The sequence below is a fragment of the Cnephaeus nilssonii genome (assembly GCF_951640355.1).
Source record: "Cnephaeus nilssonii genome assembly, chromosome: 4".
In the NCBI taxonomy this organism is placed as follows: Eukaryota; Metazoa; Chordata; class Mammalia; order Chiroptera; family Vespertilionidae; genus Cnephaeus; species Cnephaeus nilssonii.
The window spans coordinates 81,466,522-81,484,797 of NC_137075.1; the positions used below are offsets into that span (position 1 = coordinate 81,466,522).

At 34.6% G+C, this 18,276-nt stretch overlaps 1 protein-coding gene across 2 annotated transcripts in view; it reads left to right on the plus strand.

The window, feature by feature from the left end:
• Positions 1 to 18,276, plus strand: part of GPHN (gephyrin) — a 422,394-nt gene that overhangs the window by 170,003 nt on the left and 234,115 nt on the right. For both annotated transcript variants that reach the window (XM_079768794.1, XM_079768793.1), the window contains exon 4: positions 2,041 to 2,133. In XM_079768794.1, coding sequence (XP_079624920.1) covers positions 2,041 to 2,133 — 93 coding nt within the window. The remainder of the gene's footprint in view (positions 1 to 2,040; positions 2,134 to 18,276) is intronic.

The following is an 18,276-nucleotide window of genomic DNA, read 5'->3' on the forward strand; positions in this document are numbered from 1 at the left end:
CCTTTTATTATTGACAGTACTGAAATTTGGTATTTGATATAGATTTTTTATGTGCTTGGGATATTGATGCAATTTTGATATCATTTTTTATCAAGAGCTGATATAAAAGGAATTTGGTCAGAGATGAGGATTCTGTGGCATGGCACTCCAGTACTGATAGGAGTACTTTGGAATGTTAAAAGGAAATTTAAAGTGTTATGGGATCCATTAGTGGGAGAACAAGGTCAATTAATCTCATTTCTGAATTGTGACATCAACTTACTTTTGTGTGGACTAGAAATAATAACTACTTAGAATCATGAGTATTTATGCTTTTCTACTTTAAATATAGAAGCACAAGACAATGGAAATTTTAAGTTTGGTTTATGAGCCACCTTGGAATAACTTTTATTATAATGCTCATTGATTTTGTGTGTGAGCTTTCCTCAGAACAAAATTATAACTACATCAGGAATGGAAGTTCTTCAGTTGGGCTCTCAGTAGCCTATAATTTATATATTTTAAAAATAGTTTGTTGCCATTAATAAATCATAGCAGGGGGAATATCCCCTTCACTTGGAGCTTTGGGCTCTCCATTCCTGTGATACTAAGATGAAATAAAAATATTCAAAGATAGCCAAAACCGGTTTGGCTCAGTGGATAGAGCGTCAGCCTGCGGACTGAAAGGTCTCAGGTTCGATTCTGGTCAAGGGCATGTACCTTGGTTGCGGGCACATCCCCAGTGAGGCGGGTGCAGGAGGCTGCTGATCGATGTTTCTCTCTCATCGATGTTTCTAACTCTCTCTCTCTCCCTTCCTCTCTGTAAAAAATCAATAAAATATATATATTTTTTAAAATATTCAAAGATGGGGGGGGAATCATTTTTAGACCCCAAATTTCCTTCTAACTAATTATCCTGCATTTTATGCCACTGATGAATTTGAGAACAGAGGATATTGTATTTTACATCTAGGTATTAGCCTGCTACTTTTATTTTACACCTCGTTATCAGCAATTAAATAATATAGTTGTATTATTACATTTTGGACTGGAATTATAAAAAGATAATGCAATAATGTGTATATAATAGTTGTTTTTAAAATATAATTACAATGTAGAATGGATGAGTAGAATTATCAATAGTGTAAACTGACAAGAGATCCTAGTTCCTCTTCTTTACAAACTGGCTAGATAACTTTGAGTAAATTATTTAACTACTTTTGTACTTCACTTGTCTTATCTGGAAAATGAAGAGGCAAATCTCCTAAGGTCCCTACCAACTCCAGAATTTTATGGTGTATAATTCTGTAATTCTAGCTTTATAAGTAGTGTGGAGGGGAAAAACTTTAAGCAATCATTTATTCCTACACCTTTCTTTTAAGGCAATCATGTAAAATAATTCCCAATAAAATGATAAAACTTCCCTAAACAGGTTGAAACTTAGTAGAAAATATTGACATAATCACAGGTAGAAAGTAGGGAACATATATTGAGGATCCCACAGATCTAGTTTTAATTCTAGTTCTTTCTCCTTTTAGTTTGTGAGCCCATGATGAAATAAGTTTCTTGATCTCTCAGAATTCATTAAAGGGAAAAAAAGTGAATGAGTCTGTTTCTTTAAATATGAAATTGAAGTATGTATATTTACCTGGAAGGATTGGTGTGGTTTGTAATAATTAGATCATATAAATGACACATACATAGTACTCAATTTTTTAAACCTGAATATACTTTGAATGGCTGAAAAGAACTTAGGTATGCCATGTGACTACATAACAAATACTAATTATAAATTTTTATGGTATTTCATTGAAAGTAAATGTATTTCATTTACTTTAAAGAATTTGATGCTTTCATCCTCGTTTTCTGTGAGTAAAATAAACACTCAAAATGCAATGTGTTTTGAGCAACAGTGAAATTGTTCTATGAATTGTGCTTCAAAATTTTTATGATGATAAGAATCTGTTTTTCATCTTTGTACATAATGTATTTGTGTATGTGTGTGTTTTGAGCAGACAGGCACATCCTTCTGCATGTGACATTATTACTGTTTTCTTTCAGGAAACCCTGATAGATTGGTGTGATGAAAAGGAACTTAATTTGATACTAACAACTGGAGGAACAGGGTTTGCACCACGAGATGTCACTCCAGAGGTGAGATAGAATATGCTTTTCTCAGATTCAAGGAGTAAACTATTCATGTTATTTTAAATATTTTTAATATTACTTTTGTAATTCTGCTAGGCAAAACAAGAGACTTGTGGTGCTAAGAATGAAAATCTTGCTGAGGAAGAATTATGTAAAAAATATTTCTTGGCTTTTTTCTTTGGACTTAAACTAGAAATGATACAATATGAGGAAGTTGAGCTGTTCCAGAAGGTAAATCCTGCATTTCTTCAGTGGTCTGTGGTATCAGCTGAACTCCAGGCATGTTCCCAAAGGAGGTGATAACAGAACTCTGACTCAGCTTGGCATCTGGTGTGCTTTCTTAATATAATTTAAACTGTATCTGAATTCTGTTTTGGTTTTTTTTTTGAGATACCCTTGTCACTGGTCTCAAAGCACAGTAGAATGGTTATAATAGAATATTTATACCAATTTTACAGTTCTTTTGATGAGAAAGGGTTGTATATTCCATAATTTTAAATGAATTTAATAAATCAAAAAGCAGAATTAATATCTAGGCTTTATGCCACAAGAATCACCTCAGCTTTTGCACAGAGGGGGAAAATAGGGAAAGAATGGAGAGTAGGCAGTGCTCATTGATACGGGGGGAAAAAACCTTTTTTATGAGGAAGCCATAAACCAGGTGTCACTTTCAGAGTCTTAAGCAAATTTATATTACCACTTGTGACATTGTTTCCTTTACCTCCCAAAAAAGTGTTCTTGGCTGAATTTCAAATTAAAGTTAATTATGTCCTTCTAGTTTTCAAATCAGTATACTATTGTATCTACTATCTTATTATCAGCAAGATGCTTTTTCTCTGCACCTATTAAATAATTCCTGTCCTGTTTTTCAAACTTTAGCCTGCGCCACAAAGCAGATTGCTGGGCCCTACACACAGATTTTCTGATTCAGTAAAATCAATGGGTGCTGAGATTTTGTATTTTTAACAAGGCCGCAGGTGATGCTGATGCCACTGGCCCATAGACCATACTTCCAAGCTTTGAGAACCACTGTTCTATATGAAAATACAAATTTTTAAACAAGTTGTAAAATAGTTTCTATTCTATGTAAATAAGAATCGTGACACAGTAATTATTTGAATAATATTATAAGTAGGCTTATTAATAAAATGGTCTTGCCTTAAATCAGCCAGAATAATGTTAAATTGAGAAATTAACTTCAACCGCTTAAAAAAGAAGCCAACCTTACATAATTTATTTAGTCTCTGGGTACTTAGGGAAATGGTTCTTTGACCAATTTTTACATTTTTTTAAAACTGTGAAGCTAACTTAAAAAGTACAATTGAGGGAAGCCATCTCCTTTAGAGATGTGTTTGTGTTTTGATTTGCTTATAATAGGAGTGGGGAACCTTTCTTATGCCAAGGGCCATTTGGATATTTATAACATCATTTTCGGGCCATACAAAATTATCAACTTAAAAATTAGCCTGCTATATTTGCTCAAGCACTTAATTAGCTCACCCCTAATGCCTTGGCAGGGCCAGACCAAATGATTTCTCGGACCTTATACAGCCCAAGGGCCAGACATTACCCACTCCTGGTTTATAAGAAAAATTGCCTATCTATGTGAAGACATTGATTTTTGGAGTTAAGTGTTGTGTAAGTGTTTGAAGCAAATCAAATTAGGTTTATATATAGCCATTTTTTGTGTGGTAGTTTGATATTTTCATGGTATTACTTATTTTTATATCAGAAAAGTATTAACAATTATCAGGAATTAATTTATAACCAGATAACAACATTATTTTTAATTGTGGGGAAATAATTTACATCACAAAGTTTAGTACTTTGTATTCTGTGGAGCTTCAAGTCAATACCAAAATGCTAGGTTGAAAATTCAGACCTGTGAATTCTGGCTCTGCTACTTACCAACAAGGTGACTATAGACTAGTCATTAAACTGCTCTGTGCTTTAGTTTCCTATAAAATTAGGAATATAAAAGTACCTGTCCACCAGGGTATCTGTGAGGATTCAATGAAAAGTATGCCAGTATTTTAGTACTTGCTATATAAGGGTTAACTTATAAGGGGTAAAATACTTTTTTCTTAGTTACTACATAACTACCAAGTGGTCAAATTTGGTAGTAATTTTATATAAACCTACCAAATGAATAAAAAGTCTTATACTAGATTTAAACTATATCCATGAAATCATCATATTAAATTATTTTTAGTTTTGATATAGTAAGCTTCATATTTTACCTTTTCCATCTTCTTATAAATCAGAAGTCTTGAATTTCTACCTTTCTAATATCGTAATATCCCCCATTCCTATTTTTGGGTACTGTTAGTTGACAAGAGTCTTATCTCTTTCCATAAGCTTGTATGTTTCATTATATCAGAAATTGATAAGTTCTTTATTCTTAAGTAAAGTTTTTTCAGTTAGAGGTACTCATATTCTTACTAGAGGCCTAGCCGTGTGATATCGCGTGAGACCCAGACCCGCCACACTGGCGGGACCCAGACTGACTCCCACCATGCCAGGCGGCACACGGGACCCAGAGTCAAGTCCCTATCCACCTGCGTGCGCCTCAAGTCCCTGCCCACCCGCACGTGTCTCGCCATGCACGCAGCTTCCTGGTGACCAGTCTTTGGTTGTTCCACCATTATGGCATCATGACCAACAGGCCTTTTATGATATAGGTAGTCATATATGCCTATAGCAAAAAACCTACAATTATATTAGGTTTTTAAAATGATTTAAAAATATACATAAATATGTCTTCTCTGTTTTTGAAAACAGGTGACATACTCGTTGTGAATTTATGATCTTTAGTAGATTCACTTTACTTCATATATTTATGGTTTGATTATGTACAAGAGTCCATAGGACTATTAAGCTTTTGAAAAATTAAATAATCATGAAAGCAATGTAGGGCCTCCCAGAAATAATTCTACTAATTTTCCCACTTCCTCTATACTCTTAATAGTTGCAATTTTTGTAATATTTAAAAATAACACTGAAATATCAGTTAAGAATCCAGAAACATAATTTTGGGCCTATAAGAATACAATTATTTGTCTTTAACTTGTTTGTCTTACATAACTATGCCTAAAAAGAGAGGAAACTATTTCTAGACCACATTTATCTATATACAATGTGTTGCAAATATTGTTAAGTAGATTCAGAAGTTATTGATAGAAAACACAAATATTAATGATAAAAGTTAAATAACATAAAACTCCCTTCAGGCATTAATATTTTACAGTGAGTAATTTTCAATAATTAATTTGTTCTACAATCAGAATGAATGATTGTATGTGAGATGTATGTGTTGTTAGAAAAAAGTGAAGGGTATAACAACAAATTGAGTGAATGAAATAAAGCATTCTAAAGTTGTTATTGATAAGTATGAACCCTAGAGAAGATGAAAAGTTGAATAGATTTAGATTTCTTCCAATGTCTATTTAAAAAAAAGGAATAGCAAGTTTAGAAAATTGTATCTTATTTACATATTTTATAGAAAGAATGCAATCAATTGATATTTCTAAATTGTGAATTTGTTTCGATTTTTAGGCCTTCTGTCTTAGAATATAGTTCATCTGATAGTCACATGCCTGCTGGCTCACTCCATGCCTCTAAACATGAGATATTATCAAACCTAACATATAATAGCATAAACTATTCAACTTTTTGGTTTTATTTTGATATGAAAAGCTTTATTTTAAAAAAATAAATTGCTTTTTCTCTGATCTTATAAACAGGATGGATAATCTGTTGGCATGGGTGAAATGCTAGTCATTATAATATTCTATGGAACATAAGAAATCATTGATATACAAAATTATCTCTTTGTGTCCCATTATCTCTTTAAAATTACATATTTCTAAAATAGGTATTATTACATAAAGAATCTTTTATTATTTTTAAAAAGTAGAAGTATAATTAAGGACATATAAGTGAGGTGAAGTGAAAGCTCTTTAGTCATAAATTCGAGAAGGGAATAAAAGTTTAAGAAGCATTAAAAGATCTATATAATTACAAAGAAATGTTTAATGTATTATGATAAATTAGAAAATATTAAGCTACTTAATATTTACAGAGTAAAATAACTTTCATCACTTTTAGAGTAATAGGCCACACCAAAATCAAAGATTGTATACTAATGTATTGTTTTGATCATAAATTAAGAGTTAAGTAAAAGTCTAGTATACATTTTAGATTTCATCTACTCATTCATTCATCAGATGAATTTGGTATTTTTAATTCTTAATATGTATCCAGTGCGATACAGGTTACTAGAGTTAAAAAATGAATAAGGCAGGTCCCTATCCTCAAGAAATCCTCAGTCTATCACAGGGGTTGGCAAATTATGGCCTCTATGCCAAATCCAATCTGTCCTCTTTTTTTGTATGGCTTATGAGCTAATCAATAGATTTTGCATTTTTAAATGAGTAGGAGGAAAATCAAAAGGAGAATATTTTGTAACACATGAAAATTATTTGAATTCAATTAATAATTCCATAGATGAAATTTTATTTGAACACAGCCACACTAATTCATTTATATATTGCCAATAGCTACAAAAGCAGAGCTGAGTAGTTGCAACCAAAATGGTATAGCCTGCAAGGTCTAAAATATTTAACATCTGGCCCTTTGCAGAAAAAGTTTGCCAACCCCTGTTCTGTTAGGTGATGGCAGTAAGTCATCTTTACTCAAAAATTTTTTTTATTTTTAAAATTGATTTTTGATTGATTTTCTTGATTTTTACCTTTATTCTTTAGTAATCTGAAATGTTCTTGGGCTTCATTTCTTAAATTTTTAATTTTAGAAGGAGCAAAAAAAGGAAAAAAAAACACTTTTCTGCAATAAGGAAATGTATTGCCCCATTGTCTTACTAGACAATATATCATAGCAAAAATAAAAGATCGCTTATTCTATGGAAGATAAATGGTGATGGACGGAAACTTGACTTGGGATGGTGAACACACAATACAATGTAGTGATGATGTGTTGTGGAATTGTGCACCTGAAACCTATGTAATTTTGTTAACCATTGTCACTCCAATAAATTCAATTTAAAAAATAAAATAAAATAAATAATATATAAAATGTTTAACTTTTAAAATTGGTCCAGTTAATCTATTTATAATACATTAAATAAAATCTCATTCAAAATATTTCAGACTGTTGTTCTTAGCAATTACTCCTAACGTGTCCTGATATAATTGGTAATAATGAAATAAACAAAAGGAAGAATAGCAAAACTTTCAGAAAACTATAGATTTGATATAAGGGATATTCATTTAAAAGGGTCCTTCTGGTTCATTATGTAAGTGAAGAGGCATCTGACAAAATGACCAGTGCTGAAGAGGGTAGAATGCTTAAAATTTGGTACCAAGTATGAATTTCTAGGAAAAGATTATGGAAGGTATATTCTGTATATAGCCTGTAATATTTATATTTCTTTGGAACAGATTACTATCTCAGCTTTTCTACAAATGTTTTTCCACTTAGGTTATTAAGAATTTTTTTAATCCCAGAAAATTTATTTATTTTATACAATTTTTTATAATCAATTTGTTTAAATATATATTTTACAATTGTAGGTGTGAGTGGTACTATAAGTCAGGTATTTCATGCAGTCATTAACCATTTTTCTTCCTTACATTATAATCCTTCAAAAACAAGAATTCTGTGTAAGTAAAAGGAAGGAGACATAATTGCCCTAACTTACTGACTATATGGTAATGATTCTCAATTGGTGACTCTTGTGGAAACTGGTGAAAATTGACATTTAACAATTTCACCTAAAAGTTAACATTTGACATTTTAGCAATCAGAAAAACTCGCCTACATTATAGCAGAAGCATAGCAAAAACACCATGTTGAATAATTTCTATGTTTGCAAGAATTTTTTCTTTCAATTTTATTTTGTACTAGAGGCCCGGAGCATGAAATTCATGCACTGGGGCAGGGGAGGGGGATCCCTCAGCTCAGCCTGTGTCCTCTCGCAGTCCGGGAGCCCTTGGGGGATGTATGACTGACGGAGGCAGGAGAGGCTACCACCACCACCGCTGCGCTCGCCAGCCATGAGCCCGGCTTCTGGCTGAGCAGTGCTCCCCCTGTGGGAACACACTGACCACCAAGGGGTAGCTCCTGTGTTGAGCATCTGCCCCCTGGTGGTCAGTGCATGTCATAGCGACCGGTCGTTCCACTGTTCAGTTGATTTGCATATTAGCCTTTTATTATATAGGATTGGTTTCAGGTGTACAGCTTAGTGTTCCCCTCAATATTTCCATACCCAACTGGCACCATACATAGTTATTACAATATTGAGGTGAAGGGACTGAGAAGCATAAATTGGCAGTTACAAAATAGTCACAGGGAAGTAAGTAAAACATAGGAAATACAGTCAGTAATATTTTTTGAAATGATTTAAAATAAATAGTTGTTTTTAAGTATATATCAGAATTGGCTAGAAAACATGATTACTTCCCTAGCAAAATATCATATACTGGTATTCTAGAACTCTATGAATATTTATTTTCTAGTTCTAGGATTGTTCTGACTAAAATAAAATACCTGTTACACACAGTAAAGCTTAAAAATAACCATATTGAGCTAGGGTTTTGAGTATCTTAAAATTGTTCTGTATCCCCGAAACCGGTTTGGCTCAGTGGATAGAGCGTCGCCTGCAGACTGAAAGGTCCCAGGTTCGATTCCAGTCAAGGGCATGTACCTTGGTTTCGGGCACATCCCCAGTAGGGGTTGTGCAAGAGGCAGCTGATCGATGTTTCTCTATCATCGATGTTTCTAACTCTCTATCCCTCTCTCTTCCTCTCTGTAAAAAATCAATAAAATATATTAAAAATAAATAAATAAAATTGTTCTGTATCTTAAAATTGTTCTGTATCAATAGAATAACTTGACAATATGAAATTTGTATAAATTGATAACAGAGCAGAATACAAGAAACACTTAACTTGAAATATTTAAAACTAGATTGAGTAAACTATACACTACTCTATGGACAGAGAAAGTTACATTTTTATGCCACTTTAAGGAGCTCTTCCTATAATTTTTACAAAATGGTCCTGAACATGGGAAATATGTTTCTATCTCTTATCTTTGTTTAAATATTTTCAGATACAATATGATATAGTGGAAACACTAAATCTAGCGTCAGACATACTTGAATTTGAAATCCCAACTCTACCACTAAACTATGAAATTAAGGCAAATTAACCTATTCAAGGTTCAATTTTCTTATCTGCTAAATTAGCTAATTGCTACCTTTCAAGGTTGTTTTTCTAATAATTGAGATAATAAAAGTAGCCAATAATAGTAACTAACACTTGCATATAGCATTTACTATGTGTCATGTGCTGTTTTAAAGCATATGTTAATTCATTTAGCCTTCAAAAAAACCCATATGAAGCAAGTACTATTGTTATATTTGTTTTAAAGATGGAAATACTAATCAATTCATTGACTTGCCCAAAGTAATCCAAGCTACTGACAATAATGAATGTAAAAGGACCTCATATAATACAAGGCACCTTTGTAGGTGCTTGATAAACATTTTTTTTCTTTACCTTTTTCTTTCTCATTTATTAATATTGTTACCTGTTACCTCTAATTAGACATGGCAGCCCCAAATAGTTCTGCTATTTACCATGGTACTTCTGGTATCTATTGTTAGCTACTAAAATACCTGGTAGATATGTCTAAAAAATAAAGATGGCCCGGCCGGTGTGCCTCAGTGGTTGAGCTTTTGCCTATGAAGCAGGTGGTCACAGTTCGATTTCCAGTCACAGCACATCCCCAGGTTGCAGGCTCCATACCCAGTTGGGGGCATACAGGAGGCAGCTGATCAGTGATTCTCTCTCATCATTGATATTTCTATTTCCCTCTATCCCTTTCTCTCTGGAATCAATAATAATATATTAAAAATATAATAATAAACTGTAAGTCAACATTTTCCCATTAGCTATTTAAGGCATAGTGCAAAGGAACAGTAGTAAGAATTCTATAATCTATATGGTATGAAAAATGTAGATTATTAGTGCAGTTGAATTATACCTCCTGATATTCTACCTAAACCAATTTATTTTGTTTTGAGTCTCTAATTCCTCTGTAGTTTAAAATTATTGGGATGTGGTTTTAAACCACTCAGGTATGTAATATTCAGGGTAACATTTTTGTAATAGTCCACTTTATTTTGGGGTTTATAATTACTTTGCATTATCCATTGAAAAGAAGTTAATATTGTAAAGTATAGGTACACTTATGAACTACCTGTTTGCTAAAAACATTTACAGTCTTTGTTCCATTTATCAAGCACTTTGGGCTTTATTGAGCAAATGCTAAAGTACATGTTCTCCTAAAATAGTCACTTGGCTGACAAATCAAGACAGTATAAACCTAGTACCGGAAATGTTCAGCCAATTCGGGCAAAGATTTTTTAAAAAGGAAAGATTAAGAGAGAACTGAGTAATCAGGGAAATTTTTATCAAAGTAGAATTTGAGCTAAAATTGAGGGAGAAAAAAATTATTTAGATTAGGAGACAAGAAGATATTACTGATAGGAGAAAGGAAGAAAGGGAAATGTTTATCAAGCTACAGAGAAAGATAATACTAAGAAAATATTCCTGGCGAAAGAAGAGAACTCACTTTACATAGAAAAATGCATAAACTAGACCTTTGTTATCTATCTATCTATTTATTAATTATTACTTTTTAATGCCCCAGTCAAAAGACATATGGTAGCTGAATGGATAAGGAAACACAACCCTGCCCAGCTGGTGTGCCTCAGTTGATTGGGTGTCATCCCATTCACCCAGAGGTTGCTGGTTTGATTCCTGGTCAGGTCAGAAGAAAACCCCATGATTCATATATATGCTGTCTACAAGAGACCCACCTCAGAACAAAATATTCACATAGGCTGAAAGTTAAAGGATGAAAAAAAAATTCCATATAAATTGAAATGAAAAAAGCTGGGTAGCAATACTTATTTCTGATAAAATAGAATTCAAACAAAGGACATAACAAGAGACAAAGACAGTCAGTACATAATACTAAAGGGACCGATCCAACAAGAGGGTATGACCCTATAAACATATATACACTCAATATAGGAGCACCTAAACATATATATATATATTTAAAGAAAACAAAAAAACTCTTGGTGGACTTTAGGGGAGAGAGCCACAGCAATATAGTCATAGTAGGGAAATTTATCACCCCAATGTCATCAATGGATATATCTTCCAGATAAAAAATCAACAAGGAAACAAAAACCTTAAATAACACACTAGACCTGATGGATTTAATTGATATTTACAGGACATTTCATCCCAAAGCAGCAGAATGGACCTATGTTATTTAAATCTCCTTCTTAGAACAACTAGAGTAGTACCATCTGTAGAGATGAAAAATAGCAACTGTTATTATTCAGAGATTCCTTAGGAACCAGAATTCTTAAGTCTACTATCAGCCAGTACACACAGTAAAATCCTGCCATCAAAGCTCTCTAAAAATAGATCCTTTTGAGAATTGGCATTTATTCAAATGCATATCAATACATTCCTCAGAAGATCTAATGTCATTCTTTTTGAAGATTATTTTTTGTGCCTTGTTTGGTGTGTGTTTTTTTCCTGTTGTAACCTACAAATATAGTTATTTGTGTATAAAATTTAAAGTACTGTGAAGTACCAAGTTCCAATTTTGATTTGCCGTTTGGAAACCTTTCAGTTAATACTAATCTTACAATTAAGACAGTCAAGAAATATTTTCTTGTAGATTTTGTCAGTGTTGAATCTTGAGTAAGCTTATTTTATGTAAAATTACAAATAACATAATAGAGGGATCACAATTTCTCAAAGTTTGATGAGATGCTATATTCAAAGTCCTACCATCTCCTTTTTATCATTCGTACTTAGCCTTTGCCTGAACATCTCTACCACTATTTCTTTCATCTGGGAGTTTGTTTTGTGGAACTCTAATTCTTTGAAAGTCCAAACATATCAAATTGAAACCTGATGCCTTATAATTTATACCTAGTAGTCCTAATTCTTCCCTTTGCAATGTACAAAAGAAGTTAAAGTCCTCTTTTGCATGACAATTCAAATATTTGAAGATAAATATGACATTTCCCTTTTGGTCCACTTATTTGAGTATTATTTTTGCACTCATTTTTTTTTCCACTAGCTACAGACTTTCCCAAGACATTCACCCCCTATTTTATTTATTCATTAAAAAGAAAAACTCCTGCCTGTTCAGTGTGGCTTAGCAGTTGACTGTCAATCTATGAACCAGGAGGTCAAGGTTTGATTCCCAATCAGGGCACATACCCAGGTTGTGGGCTCAATTCTCAGTAGGGAGCGTGCAGGAGGCAGCCAATCAAAGATTGTCTCTCATCATTGATGCTTCTGTCTCTCTCTTCCTCTCCTTTCTTCTCTGAAATCAATAAATATATATATTTTTTAAAAAAGGAAAAACTTTGTAGTACAATTGTAACAGTGAAAAAGTTACAGATACAAAATCATTTAGATGAAGTAATTAGGACAATAAGTGACATTGCATTTAAAACTATTATGTTGAAAGGCTCCCATTCCACATAGCCACACTAAAAAGAGTAAAGCACATTGCTACTCAAAGTCAGAATTTTGTAATTTTGAGTATAAGACAGAAACTAATTTCATATATAAAAAATCCATAAGTAAAATTTTGTCTATATTTTCCCTTAACTATATTTCTTAATTGCATGCCTACACTATACTAGAATATGTAAACTCAGCTTTTTTGGGACCTGTTTGGTGAAGAGAGATCATATCAGTAAAATACAAATTTATTTATTATGACAAAATTTATGTCTAAATAGAGCTCTTACTAGAAAAGTGGTGTTGCCCATTTAACCATATAAGAGGCAGCATAACGTAGTGATTAAAAGCATGTAGGTTTGAATACTAGGTTCACCTTTTCCTAATGTGCAACCTTATACAACTTTACTAATTTTTTATACCTATTTCTTACGTGTAAAATGGAGAGAGTAAGAATACTTACTTCATGGGTAGGTTGTAAATTAATGTAAGTATGACACTAAAAACTATTTGCTACAGAAATATTTGCTATTATTATCTGCAATATAAGTAGAAAGAGTATTAGCTTTAAAAGCAAGTAGATAATAGTTGAGTAAATATTGAAAGAATTTTTCTCTGGGGAAAAACCCAGCAAGATAAGGACTTAAAGTTTACAACAGTGTAGTTGTGAAGAAGTAAAAAGAAACAGAGATGACATGCTAAATATTGATTTTTTTTTTACCTTAAATCTGTCAGAGTGATAAAATCTTGAAATCACCTGTCCAGCTCACCCTCATAAGCATACTCTTGTAAGAGGCTGGCATCTGAATACTTCAGTTTTGCAAATTATGTGCTAAGGCATTGAAAATTAATATCATTAAATAAATTGCAAATACAAGTGGCAAAGCATATTTATCTAGAGATAGATTTTTAGGAATGAAAATTTCAGGATATGCCTTATTATTGACTGAAATAAAGAATGTGTACTCATCTCCTATGTTAGAATTTCCTTATAAAGTGGAATTAATATTGCTTTTCACACAAAATGTAGTAATATGACAACAAATAGATTTATATGTCAAATCCTCTGAGTTTCTTAGAATGATATCACTGTATTAGAAGGACAGAATATTTGTAACTTAGTTATTGCCTGCCAAAAAAGGAAACATGAAACTAATAATAGAGAGTCAGAAAGTGGATTCATATAACAAAATAAACTACTTGGGATCATTCTAATAATTTTACAAGTATTATTTCCTCATATTGGAACTTGGAAAGAACATGGCTGTTATTAAAGAATAGATGACAGATGTCCAATGGAGGGAGAAACTGTTACAGATAATCATAAATGACAGGCACGATGATGAGAACTTACAGGAAGAATCCAAATTCCTTCAAAAGATGCTGAGAAGAAAGAAGCAGTAAAGCTTTTAGAAGTATGTTGTCTGAAAATGCATTGTCATCAGTTTCCCTGAGAGAGATACCGAAGGTCAAAGGCAATAATGCAGAAGAAGCAGTTGATTGTGCTGGAAGAACCAATTGATATAAGAGGAAATAAATTACACAACTCAATGAAGATTAAAGATACCATTGTAGTGATGGATATCATTGGAATAATCCCCTCACCTTCCTCTCCACTTTCCATAGTTTGATTACAGCATAATATAATATCTTTTCATGTAATAATTATCAGGATAAAACTTTATGTACTGAGAAGATAGGTCAGTTTTGACTAGAAGGTGATTTCAAATAGGATTTTGCAAATTTTAAAAATACTTCTCTATAAAATGTATGCTTTTGAGCCAATGAGAAGATAGTTGTTAGTTTTGAATATTATATAAATATAATGGAATCTTACTAAAATATGTCTGTTGCTTGCTCTGATTTAAGACTACAATGTATAGGAGACCTCCATTATCCATGAATTCACTTTAGCATTATAACACCATTGATTCAATTCAAAAGAGATTCACATGATGCCAATTTTCCACTATCGTTAAACAGGGTACTTAGAGGTTGAGTTAATTATGATACTTTGATATGTGATCTATTTGTGGGCCCTATTTACTTTCCTCCTTCATGTCCTCTCTTTTTGCCATTTTTAAGACTTTTCTATACTGCACTTAAGATAGGGAGTCTCTGTGTAGTGGATAGATTAATGAATATCATCACCAATCCTCCTATATAATAAAAGCCTGATATGCTAAGTGCTAAGTGTCCAGTCGTCCGGTTGGCTTTTCAACCAATCAAAGCATAATATGCTGATGATATACTAAGGCCACTCAACCACTCGCTATGATGTGCACTGACCACCAGGGGGCAGACGCTCCGACCTGTAGGTTAGCTTGCTGCTGGGGTCCAGCCGATTGGAACTGAGCGAGAAGGGCTGGGCATGCCCTGGATCCCTCGCGCAGTTCCTCCCCAGCTGGCCAACCTCCTGTGTCCCTCCCCAGCCCCAATCGTGAACCGGTGGGGTCCCTCAGGCTGGCCTGCGCCCTCTTGCAATCCAGAACCCCTCGGGGGATGTCAGAGAGCCAGACTGAGGGACCCCGCTGGTGCACGAATTCATGCACTGAGCCTCTAGTATTAAATAATATTTAGAGAAATGCCCTAACTGGTTTGGGTCAGTGGATAGAGCATTGGTCTGCAGACTGAAGGGTCCTAGGTTCGATTACAGTCAAGGGCATGTACCTTGGTTGCGGGCACATCCCCAGTAGGGGGTGTGCAGGAGGCAGCTGATCGATGTTTCTCTCTCATCGATGTTTCTGACTCTCTATCCCTCTCCCTTCCTTTCTATAAAAAAAGCAATAAAATATATATTTTTAAAAAATAATATTTAGAGAAATGAAGGATGCTTTTATGTAATGCTAGAGGCCTGGTGCACGAAATTCATGCACGGGGGGGGTGATGTCCCTCAGCCCAGCTTGCACCCTCTCCAATCTGGGATCCTTTGGGGGATGTCCGACTGCCAGTTTAGGCCCACAGGGATTGGGCCTAAACCGGCAGTCGGACATCCCTCTTACAATCCGAGACTGCTGGCTCCTAACTGCTCCCCTGCCTGATTATCCCTAACCACTCCTGCCTGCCAGCCTGATTGACGCCTAACTGCTCCCCTGCTGGCCCAATCTCCCCAACTTCCCGCCCCTGCCGGCCCAATCGCCCACAACTGCCCTCCCCTGCCGGCCTAATCTCGCCCCCAACTCCCCTCCCCTGAAGGCCTGATCTCACCCCCAACTGCCCTCCCCTGCTGGCCTGGTCGCCACCAACTGCCCTCCCCTGCCAGCCTGATCACCCACAATTGCCCTCCTCTGCTGTCCTGTTCACCCCCAACTGCCCTCCCCTGTTGGCCTGATCACCCACAACTGCCCTTCCCTACCGGCCATCTTGTGGTGGCCATCTTGTGACACCCTGAGGGTGGCCATTTTGTGGCAGCCATCTTGTGATGCTGCACGATGCCACGTAGGCTTTTATTATATAGGATTGAAAGCAAATCTTAATATAAATGGACCTTCTCTCATATGTTTATCTTGAGCAACAATAGCAACAGTATTCACAATGATGCTCCAGTTTATCTTTGTTCAAACTTACTCTTTACCTTCTAAACAAAACAAAAAACACCTTAGGATAGAGGTCAGCAAACTTATTCTTTAGAGGTCTATATAGTAAATATTTTAGACTTTGTGAAATGTATGGTCTCGCTCATAACTATTTATGTTTGCCAGCCCTGTAGCACAAAATCCACCATAAGATGATATAAATGAATGTGCGTTGCTCTACCCCAATAAAATTTTATTTATAAACACTGAAATTGGATTTCATATTGTTTTCACATGTCATGAAATATTTTTCTTTTGCTTTTTTTCAATCATTAAAAAATATAAAGATCACTCTTAGATTGTAGGGCATGCCAAAAAAAACCCGGTAGGATTTGTCCCATTGGCTGTGGTTTGCTAACCCTATTTTAGAACACTCCTGTTCTGTAGTATATTAGCATATGCTCTGTTAATTAAAAGCCCATAGTTTTTGAGCTTTCAGAAGAATGTTCTGAGAATTTAAGACAGAGAAAGGAGATACCCCACAAGAAATTAACACTTCACAGACTCAAATATGTCCTGAATGCCTATTGTATATGCCAAGTACTGTTCAAGATATTGGAAATACAGCAGTAATCAAAGAAGTCAAAAGTCCCTGCCTCTTTGGAATTCACATTTTAATGGGGTGACACAAATATAAGTAAACAAGTAACAAGTGTAGTATTAGGGATGGTGATAAGTACTATGGATAAAAATATACCAGTGAAGGTGGATAGAGAGTGCAGGCAGGAAAGAGGATTGTAATTTTAAAGAAGGCCATCAAGGAAGGCTTTGTTGATAAGGTGACATTTGAGTAAACATCTAAAGTAGGATAGGGAATAAACCATGGATGTCACCCTTAGAATAATGGAGAGTTTTGAACGGATGTGTGGCATGATTTGACTTCTATTTTAACTGAGAAACCATTTAAGAGGCTATTGAAATAATCCAGGTGAAAAATTATAGTAATTTAGACAAGTGATAGAGGTGGAGGTAGTGAAAAATACATTATTGATACATTTTGAAGGTAGAGATAACAGATTGAGTAAGAAAATTGGCAGTTGGAAGGATGGAGTTGCCATTTACTGAAACGGATAAGACTGTGGGAAGAGTAGGTTTGAGGAGGAAGATCAGGAGTTTTACTTTGATCATGGAAACTTGAACTGCCTTTAAGATATCCAAGTAGAGATGTTAAGTTGGCTGTTAGATATTTGCATCTGGAGTTCAGAGGAAAAGTCTAGGCTAGAGATACTATTTTTTAGAGTCATCAAGATCTTAATGGAAATGAGCTCATCAAGGTATTGATTGGTATTACTATTTCTTTATTGGTATTACTGCCTCTGCTTCTTTTCTCATTCACTTTCAAAGAGGTAGGTAGCTTCTAATAACCTGTCCCATCTGCTCACATACAAAGGGTGGAAGGGATCCCACTGAGTCAGAAATCTGACCTATACAGGAAGTACCATTACTAGGCCATCCTCAAATTTTGGCATGGTGTAAACATGGGAGTGAATTTTCCCAAGTACCTCCTTGCTGGAAACTGTTTGCACTGGAGGTAAGTGTTAAAGGGGCGGTTGTGGGAAATGATGGGGTGAGGGCTTCCTAAACCTTTCTCAAACCTCAGAAATGGCTTGATTCTGAGGAAGGGAGAAGGTTCAGGCTGGTTCTTATTTCTGTGAACCGGTTCATACAGCCCTAAATTTGATCTGCTTTCCTCAAACTGGGAGTCAGAAATCCCTTTTCTCTTCTGTTTTTCTGCTGCAGAAAGTCCCAACATTCCCATTTTGTGGGCTCCAGAAAGGGGTAAGCGAAGACTTCAATCCCAGCCAATCATTTCCAGATTAATAATTTTTAGTGTTTTGGTTTTTTTGTTGTTATAAAAATGCTTCAACCCATTTTCCCATCTGTTTAATTTTCTTGTGGATTGTATGTATCTATGTTCTAGGGTCATTCTGTATCCCTGGGCAATAGAATTCAGATCCATTGGCTATTTCCATTTGTGTGCTGTTCTCTTG